General features: G+C 35.9%; 1 protein-coding gene across 5 annotated transcripts in view; it reads right to left on the reverse strand.

Moving 5' to 3' along the window:
- The window catches only part of ESCO1 (establishment of sister chromatid cohesion N-acetyltransferase 1), a 74,404-nt gene that overhangs the window by 35,526 nt on the left and 22,680 nt on the right, over positions 1 to 16,198 (reverse strand). For 3 of the 5 annotated variants that reach the window (XR_002072113.2, XM_019418322.2, XM_019418323.2), the window contains exons 3-5: positions 13,455 to 13,724; positions 3,792 to 3,894; positions 1,418 to 3,554 (exon numbers count right to left, since the gene is read on the reverse strand). Coding sequence is in view for 4 of the 5 variants with exons in the window: in XM_019418322.2 (XP_019273867.1) it covers positions 1,418 to 2,968 (1,551 nt within the window). In the remaining variant the exon portion in view is untranslated. Of the gene's footprint in view, positions 1 to 1,417; positions 3,555 to 3,791; positions 3,895 to 13,454; positions 14,738 to 16,198 lie in introns of those variants that run through there. The other 2 variants (XM_053902493.1, XM_019418324.2) reach the window with 2 other exon arrangements.

Below are 16,198 nucleotides of genomic sequence, written 5' to 3' on the forward strand. Positions count from 1 at the left end.
AGTCCATGAGAATAGACAATGATCTATTTTCATGGCTTCTGGCAAGAAGCCCAGATTCCTCATTCATTCAACTTTGCTCCTACAACAAAATGCCTCCAAAAGGAACTTTAAATCATTCCTAAAACTTAGGATGACTTGACCTTTCCCTCTACTCATTATGACTTTTTTCTCAAGTGCTCTAATGTTCAAAGTATGCAATTGTAGAAAAAATGCTGGGCTGAGAAGCAGAACACCTAAAAATTGAATCCTATTTGTGTCCCCAAACATGTGACCTAAATTACATTCCTCCACTGCTCTAAATTTTCTCATCACAAAACAATTGAAACAAATTAGTGAAGTTTTTCACATATGTATCATAGAGCTCCATTTTTTATACATAAAAAATTTCTTATAGGTTTATATATTGGTATTTTACCTATGATTTAATTTGGCGGGAAAAATCAGCTCAGCTGCTTTTATAGTTTCAAACTACCTCAGATAATCATTAAAGTTTCTTCTAGCTATTAGATTGTTTTTCCTTTTTTTCAAGATTGTTTTTCAACTTACCATTTTTAAAATTCTTCACCACTACAATCTTACTCTAAAACTGAAGACTGAATTATTTACATCTTTCAGACATTTTATTTGCCCAACTGTTCAAAATGGTCACACAAGTCAAACTGAAAGGCTCCCTACTACCAGAAATAAATGTTTAATTTTTAAATTTTATCAGGTGGAAAAAAAGGGGCTGATTTGTGCCAGCTGAAATTAATTTTAACAATTTGGTCAGAATAAGGCCCAACTTTAATTTCTATATTTTAGTCACTATGAAACATAGTTTCTGTAGTTGCAATTAATAGAAAAAGCAAATCGGTGTGTTAAATGAAAAAGAAAAGCTAGGGGGTATGGGAAAGGGCAAAATGAGTAAAGGGCAGTGGGAGATACAGGTTTCCAATTATGGAATGAAGAAGTCATGGGAATAAAAAGTAGAGCATAGGGAATATAATCAACAATATTATAATAGCACTGCATGGTAACAGGTGATAACTAAACTTGTGGTGAGCAAAGCAGAACATAAAGAGATACTGAATCACTATGTTGTACACCAAAAACTAATATAACATGGTGTGTCAATTATACTCAAAAAAATACAAAAAAAAAAAAAAAAAAAGCCAGAATTCAACAGGTTTATGCTTCACATAAAATAAAAATGAAAAGTGAAAATAAGAAAGCAATGAGAAGCATTTACATGAATGTGAGACCTCTAAAGGAGTCAAGTTAGTCGTCTCACTACAAGACTGAGTTAAAATTGAATAGGCTACCTTAACAAATGATTCCTGTCTTTTACAACTTGATTCTTAAGCTGAAATACATTGTAAAACTTATTTAATAAGAAGGTACTCCTGCAACTCTACTGTGCATAATAAAAATAAATTACCTTATCTGGTGTTGATTCAAAAGAATCTTTCATCTGGTTATCCAACGGTGGGTCAGGAGGTGGTTTTATCTGATTATCCAAATGACAATTTTCAGAAGCCCTTTTTGAAGTTTTATTAATTTCAACTGTAACATCATTAACTTTAACTTCTTCAGAATTAATTTCTTTAGTTTCTTCCTGCTGGCAACCTATATTTTTGTCATCAGGTGGTTTTGTCCCTAAAACTGTACTTGGAGTTGCCGGATGATGCATTTCTAAGGCTGGTAGTGAAAAACTGGTTCGTATTAAGCCCAATTTAGGGGAAACTTGAGAGTCCAACTTATTTTGCTGCACAGAGTTAAATTTTGAGAGTTTAATTTTAGTCCAGTTGGAGTTCTTTTTAGTTGAGCTGTTTATTCCATTTAATATACATTTCACAGGCTTTGTTTTTCTACTGGGAAAGAAACGATTGCATTGAACATCCTGATTTGTTTCCTTCTGATGAAGTATTTGTCTTTCATTATTAGTCTCTTCCAAGTTTATTTCTGTAGGCTTCTCCTCCTTTACACTTTCCATTTGTGAAGATTCCTTTTTTACCTCTACAGTATCTGACTCAATTTCACCAGCAATTTCTTCACAGAGCTGGAGAATACTACCCCGTTTGCTCTTTCCCGCTTGCTCCAGCTCATTATCTACACTTTGTTCAGGCACTGATGGCTGTGGACTTTTTTGGGATTTTGCACTAGTATTCACTTGCGTATGAACTGACTTCTTCATCTCATTCTTTTTAGAGACTGCTGAAGTAACCATTTTTGATCTTTTTATCTCAGAAGTTACAGGCACAGATTTTGTTTCCTCTTTTCTAGTATTCTTCTGAAGACACTTTTCAGATCCTTTTATGCACTGAGAATTACAAGTATAAGCTGTCTGATGCTCTACTTTGCGTTTTTTTCCTTTGGGGGAATTTATTACTTCATTAATTACTAGATTTTCATCCTCTTTAGTGTCAGACTTTATTTCCGGTACTTTTCTTTTCACATGTTTTTGACTTGTTTTAACTTTATTAGATTTACTTTGAGTATTGTTACAGTGCTCTTTTCTTGGTGGCAAACTCTGTTTAGCTGCTTGAACTTGACCCTGAATTTCTCTATTACGCAGAGACCTTGTTGAAACTTCTGTTAACTGTTGAAGTCTCTGTGACCTCCGGTTAAACTGTTCATTTGATTTAGGAGTTCCATGCACTGACTTTTTCTGAGGTAATTTTTTCTTTTTTGTAGATTCTTGTTGTGAATGTCCCTTCACAGTCACCATATTTTTATTAGTGGACTTGCTAGCTTTTTTATCATTGGATGCCGCTTTTGCTGACCTTGTACTCATGCATGTTCCTAATTCAGATTGATTTATTTTACTCTCACTAGAAGATTTAACCAGTGATTTGATAGTTTCCTTGGGGCCTGATTTTTTTGCCAGATTCGTTTGAGAACCTTGAATTTGTGTTTCTAAATTCTTATCTTCACTTTTTTTAATAACACTGGAGGAATTTTCTTTTGATTTCTCCTGAATGGACATCATTCCTGAGTAAGGTCCTCCTTTTCTCAGTAGTATTTGAGAGGATGTTTGTGTCCTGGTAGGTGTGAATGCTGAATGTCTAGTATTATTCTGAGAAGGTCTTAAAAATCAACTTTGAGGCTGATATACATTTTCAACAAAAATACTGGTTTGCTTCAAATAAGGTTTCAGTCATCCCTAGGACATGAGAAAAGCTGGTATGAAGGCTAAAAGATATTTGCTTTACTTTTGGGCAAGGCAATAGAAATCTGAGGAAAATTTAATTCTAATTTGATATTTTTATAATTTTTTATGAAAAAAACTTAATTCAGGTTCAAACTGTTTTGTTAATTTTTCAATTAATTATGGTTTTCAGGCCTAGCCCTATTACTGGAGGAGTTATTTATCACTGACCTGTTTTGACAAAGATTTTGAAAACTTTTTTCTTCTGAAGTCTACAGTTACTGGACTTCGATTCATTTGAAACATGTCTTACAGCTAGTAGGTTTCTCTCCTTGTTTGCTGAGACTGTTAGTTTAAAGTTCTTATCTAACCTTTTTAGTTTAATAAAATACTCTATTAATATAGATTTCCTTTTGTGCTGCCATTTCTGAAAAATTAAAAAAAATTAAAATTAAATTTTGTACAATCCAAGAAATATGGCAATGCTAATACTATACAGAAATAATCTGATTTATGTAAAATCTAACTTCTCTTTTTTAATTAATCTATAAATTTAAAGTTAATAGAAAAAAGTATCCCAACTACATTCTTATAAGTAATCAATGACTTGTCTTATATAAATACACAATAGTCGAAAATCAGTTTATTCCTTGATATTACTTACAATTCTTTTCCCACAAGATAGAACTGATCTTTCAGCCACCATAACTCATGAAAATTTGACAAAATCATTCCTTAAAATATTCTCTTAACACATTACACAGCACCTAAGGAGGGGGGAAAAGAAAGTGTATTTTAAAATGTTTAAAAGGTGCAAAGGAAATATGCAAATTATTCATTCACCACTCATTATATACAACACTCCACAATTTTACCCTGTCTTACCATTAGTCTTCAGAATTCACTTTATACATACCAATAACTTTAGTATTTCTAACCTGAGGTAAACTACCCATTTTATGCTGTAGAAAAAAAGTTTAAAAATAAAAATGCAATTCATAATATGTACATATAATAGGTTAAAGTGGTAAAGTAAAATCCTATTTTGAAGAAAAAGAGTGCACATAAATAACTACTTGTACACAGAAAAACACTGATATACAATTGAAAAGGCAGATTTAAACACACATTTACCTCTACTCTCATGTAAAACCTACTTTAAAAAAGCAATAGATTAAAACAAGACAAAACCAGAAATCCAAAGAATAAATAAAAGAGCAAATGGTGAAAATAAAAATATGTAAGCTGCAAAGAATGATAAATAATAACCTCCAGACTCAAGAAAACTTGAATCCTAAGCTAGAAATGGGGAAACTGAGAAGTAGCTCTACTTAAAACCACAGAATCCCCAAAAACTCAGTAATTGGAAATATCAGGCTCCGCCAGAGATGAGGATGAAAAAAGAACTCAAAAACACAGAAAGATTCCAAGACTGCCATTCCAATTACTAGCACCCGGAAAGGTGCTAGTCTTTCTTTGGTCTGGGGACTCAGGACAGCTGAGGGAAGAAGTATCATACTGACAATAGAAGGAATAAGTAGGAGTACACACAGTGATTGCTGAAACCCACTCCCTACACCTAAACTTCTCTTTTGCCTACTCAAGAGACTCCTAGAGGAGGCAGCCAAGACTGTACCTTCCGGGAAGATGGTTTTCTAATGAATTTGACAGGCCTAGAGATAAAAGATCCAAAAAAAATACTGATAGGACCTGCAGTCTGTAGTAGTCCATAGTCCATAAGCACAAGCACCCTCTCTCTGTCTCTCACACCCTACAGTCAAGAAACTACCAGCCCGTCTACCATCCAAACACACAAAACTTTCAAATCAGTTTTTAGTGTCTCACTTGTAACCCTGAGCAAATAAACAAGAATAACCATATACGTAAGAAAAACCTTAAAATGAAAAAACATGAAACAAATAGCTTGGCAAAAACAAACTATGCAGAGCCAAAAACTAAAAATAAGCCAATCCATCCATGAAACAAATATACAAGAACATTCACAGTAAAAAAAAAAAAAAAAAAAAAAAGGAACACGTGAAAATTAAAACTACCAAAAAATTTAAAAAGTCAATAAAAGCATTAGAAGATGACGGTAAGAAGATCTCATATAAAGTCAAACAAAAAAGACAGATATGGCAAATAGGAGACAAAATATAAGAAGAAAATTAAAAGGCAATCTGTATCAAAATAACACCAGCATTCTTCACAGAGCTAAAACAAACCACCCTAAAATTTGTATGAAACTAAAAAAGAGCCTGAATAGCCAAAGCAAACTTGAAAAAGAAAACCAAAGCTGGAGGCATCACAATCCCAGACTTCAAGATGTATTACAAAGCTGTAATCATCAAGACAGTATGGTACTGGTACAAGAACAGACACATAGATCAATGGAACAGAATAGACAACCCAGAAATGGACCCACAAACGTATGGCCAAATAATCTTTGACAAAGCAGGAAAGAATATCCAATGGAAAAAAGTCTCTTCAGCAAATGGTGTTGGGAAAACTGGACAGCGACATGCAGAAGCATGAATATATGTATATATTACTCAGCAACCAAAAAGAATGAAATCTTTGCCATTTGCAACTACGTGGATGGAACTAGAGGGTATTATGCTAAGTGAAAGTAGTCAGAGAAAGACAAATATCATATGACTTCACTCGTATGAGGACTTTAAGACACAGAACAGATGAACACAAGGGAAGCGAAACAAAAATATAAAAACAGGGAGGGGGACAAAACATGAGAGATTCTTAAACATGGAGAACAAAGGGTTACTGGAGGGGTTGTGGGAGGGGGGATGGGCTAAATGGGTAAGGTGCATTAAGGAATCTACTGAAATCACTGTTGCACTATATGCTAACTAACATGGATATAAATTTAAAAAATAATAATAAAAAAAAACCCTTGGGCCACCTGGAAAAACCAGGATAATCTCCTCATCCCTCCATCCCCCCCCCCCAAAAAAAAGAAAAGAGAAAAACAGGGGCACCTGGATGGTTTAGTTAAGCATCCGACTTCAGCTCAGGTCATGATCTCACAGTTCGTGGGCTCAAGCCCTGTGTTGGGCTCTGTGCTGACAGCTTAAGAGCCTGGAGCCTGCTTCAGATTCAGTGTCTCCCACGCTCTCTGCCCCTCCCCCACTTGCACTCGCTGTCTCTCAGAAATAAACATTAAAAAAATTTTTCTTAATAATTAAAAAAAGAGAAAGAAATGAGTTGCCAGATTAAAAGGGCCCAGAGCACCTAGCACAATGGATTTAAAAAGAATGTTATAAAGTATATCATGAGGAGAAAAAGATGTCCCTCAAGCTTCTAGGGACTGGGAAAAAATCTTGACCACATATATATTATACATGCAAATTATTACCTGCAGGGCAAAAAAAGAAAAAAATTGGGGCGCCTGGGTGGCTCAGTCGGTTAAGCGTCCGACTTCAGCCCGGGTCACGATCTCACAGTCCGTGAGTTCGAGCCCCGCATCGGGCTCTGCGCTGATGGCTCAGAGCCTGGAGCCTGCTTCGGATTCTGTGTCTCCCTCTCTCTCTGCCCCTCTCCCATTCATGCTCTGTCTCTCTCTGTCTCAAAAATAAGCGTTAAAAAAAAAAAAAAAAAAAGAAAAGAAAAAAATTATTAGTATGTGAATTCATTAAGGTGAATAAAAAAATTTTAAATAAAAAGTTTTAAATAACAATTAGCTGAAATACATAATAGAAGAAAATATCACATACCAGTTTATAACAACACACATACACAAATCAACTTAGAAAGTAATGGGGTATGGGGTGCCTGGGTGGCTCAGTCAGTTGCGCTTCTAGTCATGATCTCACAGCTTGTGAGTCTGAGCCCCACATAGGGCTCTGTTCTGACAGCTCGAAGCCTGGAGCCTGCTTTGGATTCTCTGTCTCCCTCTCTCTGTCTGCCCCTCCCCCACTCACACTCTGTCCCTCTCTCTCTCTGTCTCTCTCTCAAAAAATAAACATTAAAAAAAAAATGAAAGTTATGCGGTGTATGGGGCGCCTGGGTGACCCAGTTGGGCAGCCAACTCTTGATCTCAGCTCAGGTCATGAAATCACAGTTTGTGAGATTGAGCCCTGCATCCAGCTCTGCGATGATGGCATGGAGCCTGCTTTGGATTCAGTCTCTCCTTCTCTCTGCCCTTGCCCCACTTGTGCTCTGTCTCTCAAAAAATTAACTTAAAAAAAAAAAAAAAAAAAAAAAGAATTCCAAACACTTAAAAAAAAAAAAAGTAATGGGTGTAGATTTGTGTCACTTAGTTGTAATAATTAACAATTTAGTTCCGGGACACCTGGGTGGCTCAGTCCGTTGAGCATCCGACTTCGGCTCAGGTCATGATCTCATGGTTTGTGAGTTCGAGCCCCACATCGGGCTCTGTGCTGTCAGTTCAGAGCCTGGAGCCTGCTTCAGATTCTGTGTCTCCCTCTCTCTCTGTTCCTCCCCCATACATGCTCTGTCTCTCAAAAAATGAATAAACATTAAAAAAAAAAGTTTTTAAAAAAGAAAAACAATTTAGTTCCCACACATCGATAAACAGGAGAGTAATGCAAGATTTGCGCCAAAATTAGGCTCAAGTGCATGAAGCAAGTTATTACATACAAAGGTAGTATGAATCTAATTACTTCCAAATTAATGAAGATAAGATTATTCAACATTTGGTGTGTCACCAAAGGCAAGGGAAACAAGAGCTAACATGAACTACTGGGGCTTCATCAAGATAACAGGCTTCTGTACAGCAAAGGAAACAATCAATAAAACTAAAAGGCAGCCTAAAGAATGGGAGAAGATATTTTCAAATTGATATATGTGATGAAGGGTTAGTATCTAAAATCTATAAAGAACTTACCAAAACTCAACACCCACAAAACAAATAATCCAGTTAAAAAATGGGCAGAAGATATGGATAGACTCGTTTCCAGAGAAGACATCCAGACAGCTAACAGACACAGTAAGAGATGCTCATCATCACTCATCACTAGGTAAATACCAATCAAAACCACAATGAGATACCACCTGATACCTGTCACAATGGCTAAAATTAACCACACAAGAAAAAACAGGTGTTGACGAGAATGCAGAGAAAGGGGAAACCTCTTGGGCTGCCGGTGGGAATGAAAACTGGTGCAGTCACTCTGGAGAACAGCTCTGAGGTTCCTCAAGAAACTAAAAATAGAACTACCCTACGATCCAACACCTGCATTGTTAGGTATTTATCCAAAGGATACAAAAATACAGATTTGAAGGGGTATATGCAACCCAAGGTTTAGGGCGGCATTATCAACAATAGCCAAACTGAGGAGAGAGCCCAAATCTCCACTGACGACTGATGAATGGATAAAGATGTGGTGCTGGGGCATCTGGGTGGCTCAGTCAGCTCGTGAGTTCAAGCCCCGTGTCGGGCTCTGTGCTGACAGCTCAGAGCCTGGAGCCTGCTCGGATTCTGTGTCTCCCTCTCTCTCTGCACCGAACCCACTCACATTCTGTCTCTGTCTCTCTCGAAAATAAATAAACATTAAAATTTTTTTTTTTTTTTAAAGAAGATGTTGGGGCAACAAAAAGTCTTAAGCACTGCTTTTGGTCTTTATATTGGTACAAACATTTTGAAAAACTGTTTGACAGTATCTACTAAAGCAGAACATGGGGGCGCCTGGGTGGCTCAGTCAGCTGGGCGTCCGACTTCAGCTCAGGTCATGATCTCATGGTCTGTGAGTTCGAGCCCCGTGTCGGGCTCTGTGCTGACAGCTCAGAGCCTGGAGCCTGGTTCGGATTCTGTGTCTCCCTGTCTCTCTCTGCCCCTCCCCTGCTCATGCTCTGTCTTTCTCTATAAAAAAAAATTTTTTTAAAGCAGAACATAGACCTAAGCTATGGCCCTGCAATTCCAATCATTGCTAACTTTTAAACTGAAATGACTATATCCAAGTACAAGAATGTTCCTAGCAGCATTATTCGCAATAGCCAAAAATTGAAACTAGATTCAATAAATAAATTTATATGCTAGAATACTATTCAGAAATGAATAAAGAACAAAATGCTGTTGTATATAACAAAAGGTGAACCTCATAACTACAATGTTGAATGAGGAAACCAGATAAGAAAAATTAAACACAGGAAGATCCAACTTGTTTAAATTAAAAAAAAAAAAGAAAAGAAAAAGAAAGAAAGAAAGAAAGAAAAACCAATCAATGTTAATAGAAGTCATATAGTAATTATCTCTGTAGGAGGTAAAAATTGAGATGGAGCACAGTACAGATTTCTGTGGTGTTAATATTCTCTATCTTGGTCTGGACAGTAGTTACTAAGTTTTTTGCATTTTTTTTTAATTCATTGAGTTGTTCAGTAATACTGTGTGTACTATGTTGTATATCTTTGTGTGTGTATTTCTATGTTTCAGTTTGCTACATATTTTACAAGGGTAAATATATTTTCAAGGACAGGCACAAACACATTAGGGTAGTTATTAAAGTAAATGCATGTAAGGGAGGAAAATATCACTGGTAATTGGATGTAAAGCAGAAAAATAGAGATGGACTGTACATAATTTATTACGCACCTATGGTCTTCCCCCCCAAACTGAGTATTCTGAACTTTAATGTTCCAAGTACCTACTCAGTTTGAATCCTATTTCACAACGACCTCCACTTTCCCTATTGATTTACAGTAACATACCAGTGCTAAGCTGTTTCCTACCCAGGTACAGATGTTATAAAAATAGATGGTATGAGGCCTGAAAGTACTAGGAATCAGCTCTGCATATAAAGACTGTGCAAAGAAAATGTATATTAAATGTGAACTTCTTGAACTTCTACATAAAATGAACATGGATTTTAAATGTTCTTCCCATGGTCTCAGCATTACCAAAAGAAAAGAAGAAGATAAAAGTCATACATTTCACCTGGCAATCCTAAAAACTCCACAACATGTGAGGAGTTGGATTATGTATATAATTCAGTGAGGGGGAAAGTTCAAGGTGCTGAAACCATCATCTAGCGTCAGATTGGAGGGATAGGAATGGGATGGTTTAGAATTCCATGACCTTATACTTCCTTCCAATTATTCAATGCTAAGAAACAATCCATTATCCCAGAGGAAACAGCTCCAATCTTCACATAACTGAGTACTAAGCACTGAGTACTGCTTGCAATGCCAAAAGTCCAGATACAGCAAAGCACATGCCCAGAATAAAAAAAATGAAGGTGGGGAAAAAAAAGAAGAAGATGTGGTGTATACATATAATGGAATATTACTCAGCCATCAAAAAGAAGAGACCTTGCTATTTGCAACGACGTGGATGGAGCTAGAACATAGTATGTTAAATAAAGTAAGTCCATCAAAGAAAGATAAATACCATATGATTTCACTCATACATGGAATTTAAGAAACACAACAGATGAGGGATGCCTGGGTGGCTCAGTTGGTTAAGCATCCAACTTCAGCTCAGGTCATGATCTTGGGGTTAGTGAGTTCGAGCCCTGTGTTGGGCTCTGTGCTGACAGCTCAGAGCCTAAAGTGTGCTTTGGATTCTGTCTCCCCCTCTCTCTGCTCCTCCCCCACTCACGCTCTGTCTCTTTCTCAAAAAATAAACAAACATTAAAAAAAAATGAACAAAACAGATGAACACATGGGAAGGGGAGCGGGGAGAGAAGAGAGGGAAACAAATCACAAGAGACTCCTAATGATAGAGAACTATAGGTTGATGGAGGGAGGAGGGTGGGAGAGGGGTAGATAGGTGATGGGTACTAAGAAGGGCACTTGTTACGATGAGCCCTGAGTGTTGTATATAAGTGATGAGTCACTGAGTTCTACTCCTGAAACCAATATTGCACTGTATTTAACTAACTAAAATTTAGATGATAGACAGATAGACAGACAGACAGAAGCTCCTAGGTGGCTCAGTCAGTTAAACGCCTGACTTCAGTTCAGGTCACCATCTCTCAGTCCATGGGTTTGAGTCCCATGTCAGGTTCTGTGCTGACAGCTCAGAGCCCGGAGTCTGCTTCAGATTCTGTGTTTCCCTATCTCTCTGTCCCTTCCCTGTTCACACTCTTGTCTTTTTTTGTCTCTGTCTCTCTCAAAACTAAATGAACATTAAAAAAAATTTTTTTTAGTTAATAAATAAATAAATAAATAAATGAATAACACGGTTGGTGTCAAGACAATTAGGAAACCATCTGGGCAATTATGGTTAAGAGTGAGGTATTTTCCAGAAAACATTTAACCATTAAAAATTAATTAAGAATTAAAACATAAACAGATTAAATGTAGGAAATTATAATATTTATTTTCACAGTGGGAAAGACTTTCAAACCCTGTCACAAAATTCAGAAGACAGGTTTGAGAGACGAAATTGGGGAAATACTCCGGCAAGAAAAAGAAACAGTAATCACCATAATGTATTCACAGGAAAGAAACCACACATGGTTGGTATGATAGTAACATAACAATGTAAGCTAGAACCAAGACAAAATACCAATTTTCAACTATCAGGCCAAAGATCAGGAAGTTTAACAACATAGTCCTGGCAAAGGTTTGTGACAGGTAGTCTCACATTACTGCATATAATTCAATGTCTATGCAAGACAATCAAGCAGTATCTATCAAAATTATAAATGTTAAATTTCAAACAACTCCATTTCCAGCACTTTATAGAACAGATGCACATGCACCAGTGCTCAAAGACACAAATAAATATAAAATTAATTGTCAACACTGTATCAATAGACTGAACACTCCAACAAACAGGCATCAGTATAAGCTACTTACATAATTGATGCAATTATATACACCCAACAGAACACCATGCAATCACGTCAACTGAAGTCCAAGCAAAATTCCCAGTCTTTTTATAAAGAATTTGGCAACCTGATTTTAAACCTTACATGGAAATGTAGAAACTATATACTATGATCAAAGCCTTTTTTAAGAAAGATTTTCTTGAATACTGATAACTATACAATTTCAAGACTTATAAATCTACAGTAATCAAGGCACTGTAATACTGATAAAGGAAGCAGAGATCAATAGAATAGAGAATCCAAAAATAGACCCATACATTTATGATCAATTGATTTTGGCAAAAGTGCCAACACAAATCCATGGGGAAACAAAGGCTGAAAAAATGATGCTGGAACTACCAGATATCTAAATAGAAAAGAAGGAAAAAAAAAAAAAAAAATCAACCCTTACGTCACACAACCCACAAAAATAATTTGAGATTGATCACAGGAATGAGTACAAAACTATAAAGTTCAAGAAGAAAACAAAGGCAAAATCTTTGAGGTAGACAAAGATGGTTTCTAGGCAAGAATCCTATTCATTCTACATATGACCATGTAAAAACCCATGGTCTAAAATCTTCAAAGCAGCTTTATGCACAATAACCAAAATCTGAAGGGAAAAAAAAAAAAAAAACCACCAAAGGTCACGTGAATGGATTGATATATCAATATATAATAGAAAATTACTCTACAACAGAAAGAACAAACTTCTGGAACAACATGACAAACCTCACAACCATTATGGTGAGTGAAAAAAGCTTGACCCAGAGAGTACATTATGTTGGATTCCACTTGAAATTCTAGAAAAAGTAGACTATAGTTGACCCTTGAACACCACAGGGGTTGGAGTGCCAAATCCTAGTGCAGTCAAGAATCTGCATATAACTTCTGACTACCCCAAAACTTAACTACTAATATAGCCTACTGTTGATGAGAAGCCTTACCAATAATAGTTAATGAACACATATTTTGTGTTATATGTATGTATTATATACCGTACTCTTACAATAAAACTAGAGAAAATAAAATGTTAAAATAAGTTTACAGTACTGCATTTATTGATATAAGTTTACATCCTTTTACAAGATGAATCATCTGTCAGAACCTACATCAATATTGTCCTAAATGATACAAAACACTGTAAATGTTATGTGCTATCACTAACACTAGACATCAAAAATGAAAAGATAATGTGAAAAAGAAATTCCTACTTATTTATAGGTATAACAATTCGTGTACTAATGAGGCAGCAATATAATTGCTTTACAGTAGCCTAGTATAACTGATCAGCTGCTTCATGCTGGCCTAGCATATACACTAATGAATCATTATACAATTTTTATGTCATACAGTATTACAATCATAACACTGCAAACACATTTTTTAAAAAATCACTTACTTGTGATGATAGGCTAATATACAGTTTCTCCAATTATAAGAGAAGCATATAGTACATAACGTAATTCTTTGAAAGCAAAGTTATAAAACAGTAAGAAAACTAACATATTATTAATTTCATATTAAATATCACTCACCTTATGCCTATGTAAGGATAAGCTATCCACTTCCATACAAGTCTTGTACATGATTTTCTATACGATGAATATTTAAGCAATGATGATGATGATGAAAGAAAAATGTCTCATACAGTTCTTGCCACAAGTTATTAGATTTTCACAGGAAGACAAACATATAACAGATAAGTTTATTAACTGTATGCCATGATGATTATTTACTATTGATTAAATGGAAGTGGGTCATCATAAATGTCTTCATCCTTGTTTTCACTCTTCACAATGAGTAGGCTGAGGAGGAGGAAGAGGAGGGGTTGGTCTTGGTGTCTCAAGGACAGCAGAAGAGGTGAAGGTGAAAGGGAAGGCAGTAAAGGCATGCACACTTGGTGTAACTTTACAGCAATACACTAATTTCCGCCTGACATTTTTGTTTTCTCATCTCTTTAAAAATGTTTCTATACAATACCAATCCTTCTTCTACCATTTGCTTTAGTTTCAGTACCTGTATCATAGAAAGGTCCACATCCTATAAGAAGTCAAAAGCAGTCTTGAATAACTGGAATGCTTCTACCAAACTGTCTAATGTCAATCTGTTTTCCAGCACTGTTTCCACATCTTCATTTTCTGGCATTGGTTCAGATGTGTTTATCTTCTGTTAACAAGTCATCTGTTAACTCCTCTTGTGTAGCATCTATTAGCTCTTCAATTTCTCCAAGATCCGTATCTTAAAACCCTTCACACTCCCCACCATTTTTTGCCATATCCACAATGTCTTTCATGATTTCCTTGATTGGCTTTGTTGTAAATTCTATGAAGTCATGCGCAACTTCTGGACACATTTTTTTTCCCACAGGAATTTACTGTTTTAGGCTTGATAATTTTCATGGCTTTTTCTATAAACAACAATGGCATCTTCAATGATGTGATCCTTCCAGACTTTCATGATGTTCTATTAGGGTTCTTTTCCACAGCATTAAATATTCTCTATATACAGTATCATGTGTGATGAGCCTTAAAGGTCCTAGAGGCTGATCTAAAGGCTGAATCAGAGATGTTGTGTTTAGGGACAAGCAGACCACTTTGATGCCTCTGGTGTTGAACTCAGGAGGTTCTGGGTGTCCAGGCACACTGTCTAAGATCAAAAGAACTTTAAAGAGCAGTATCTTACTATCAAGGTACTTCCTGACTTAAGGGACAAAGTATTGATGGAACCAAACCAGAAAAAGGGTTCTCATTATCCAGGCAGAACTTTTTGTTGTAAACCAAAAGTCTGGGGCACCTAGCTGGCTCAGTCAGTAGAGCACGAGACTCTTGATCTGGGGCTGTGAGTTTGAGCCTCATGTTGGATGTAGAGATCACTTAAAAAAAAAAAAAAAAAAAAAAAAAAAGTCCAGCAGCTAGTGTTTCTCTTTTCCCTTCAAGATTTGGAGATTAACAGCTTTATAGGTAAGGATAGCCCTGATCATAAGCCAAATTGCATTTGCACAAAACAAACGAGTTAGCCTATCCCTTCCTGCCTTAAATCCTGAAGCTCATTTCTCTTCCTTAGTAATAAATGTCCTTTGTTGGTATTTTTCTTTTCCAGAATAAGACATTTTTGTCTGCATTAAAAAACCTGTTCAGGCAGATACCCTTTCTCCTCTGTGATTTTCTTAATGGCATCTGATAACTTATCTGCTGCCTCCTGGTTGGCAGAAGCAGCTTCTCCCATTGTCTTGACATTTTAAAAATCAAACCTCTTTCAAAAATTATTAAGCCATCCTTTGCTGGCATTAAATTCTCCAGCTTTAGAATCTTCACCTTCCTTTTGCTTTAAGTTGTCATATAATGACTTTGCGTTTTCTCAGATCATATTAGATAGAGTCTATAGGTATGCCTTTCTTATAGCAATCCTGCACCCACATAAAAGCTGCATTTTCAATACAAGATAAAAAGGTTATTTCAAAAAGTACAAGGTTTTATGCCTTCTGGCATAACTACAGCAACAGCTTCACGAATTTCCTTTTCTTTTCCTACAATGGTCCTTACACTAAATTCATTTATCTTGAACTGAAGGGCAACTGTAGCTGCAGGCCTCAAATCAATGGTACTCATCAAACAATTCAATTTTTTCTTATAATGTCATGACTTCTCCTTGCATCTTGGGAGCACTTCCAGCATCACTAGTAGCACTCTGTATGGGTCCCATGGTGTTATTCAAAGTTTACAGTATTGCACTAAACACGATGAAAAATATGCAAGAACCATCGAGATCATTTTTTACTGTAATATGTAACTTATTGGAGAGACTAATCACACAGAGATGATTAGCATCACACGATGTTTAAAGCAGACTCAAACACTTGAGCTCACCACAACAGGAACATGAGGTGCCTACGAAATTATTACAGTAATACAGTATTTATGCAGTTATGATTTAATACTGCATCTGTTTGTTTACATTTCTTTTGACAGCAAATGATACAATGTATGTCTGTGTGCATGCATGTTTTAATAAATTTTAACTTTTTATAACATATCAATATTTTATGATAGTAAATAATAAAATAACTTACATATATTTTATGCATTCACGAGACTCCTTTTTGTTAATGTTTTCAATATTTCTAGGCTACATAGTTCATCTGGGTTTTTTTGAAGTGCCACAAATCTCAAAAAAATTTTTCAATGTATTTACTGAAAAAAATCCGCATATAAGTGGAACCAGTCATGTTGTTCAAGGGTCAACTGTAATCTCCAGTAATAGAATGTAAATGAGTCACTGC

Source organism: Panthera pardus, unplaced genomic scaffold (genome assembly GCF_024362965.1).
Source record: "Panthera pardus isolate Hobbes unplaced genomic scaffold, ASM2436296v1 HiC_scaffold_15, whole genome shotgun sequence".
NCBI classification, from domain to species: domain Eukaryota; kingdom Metazoa; phylum Chordata; class Mammalia; order Carnivora; family Felidae; genus Panthera; species Panthera pardus.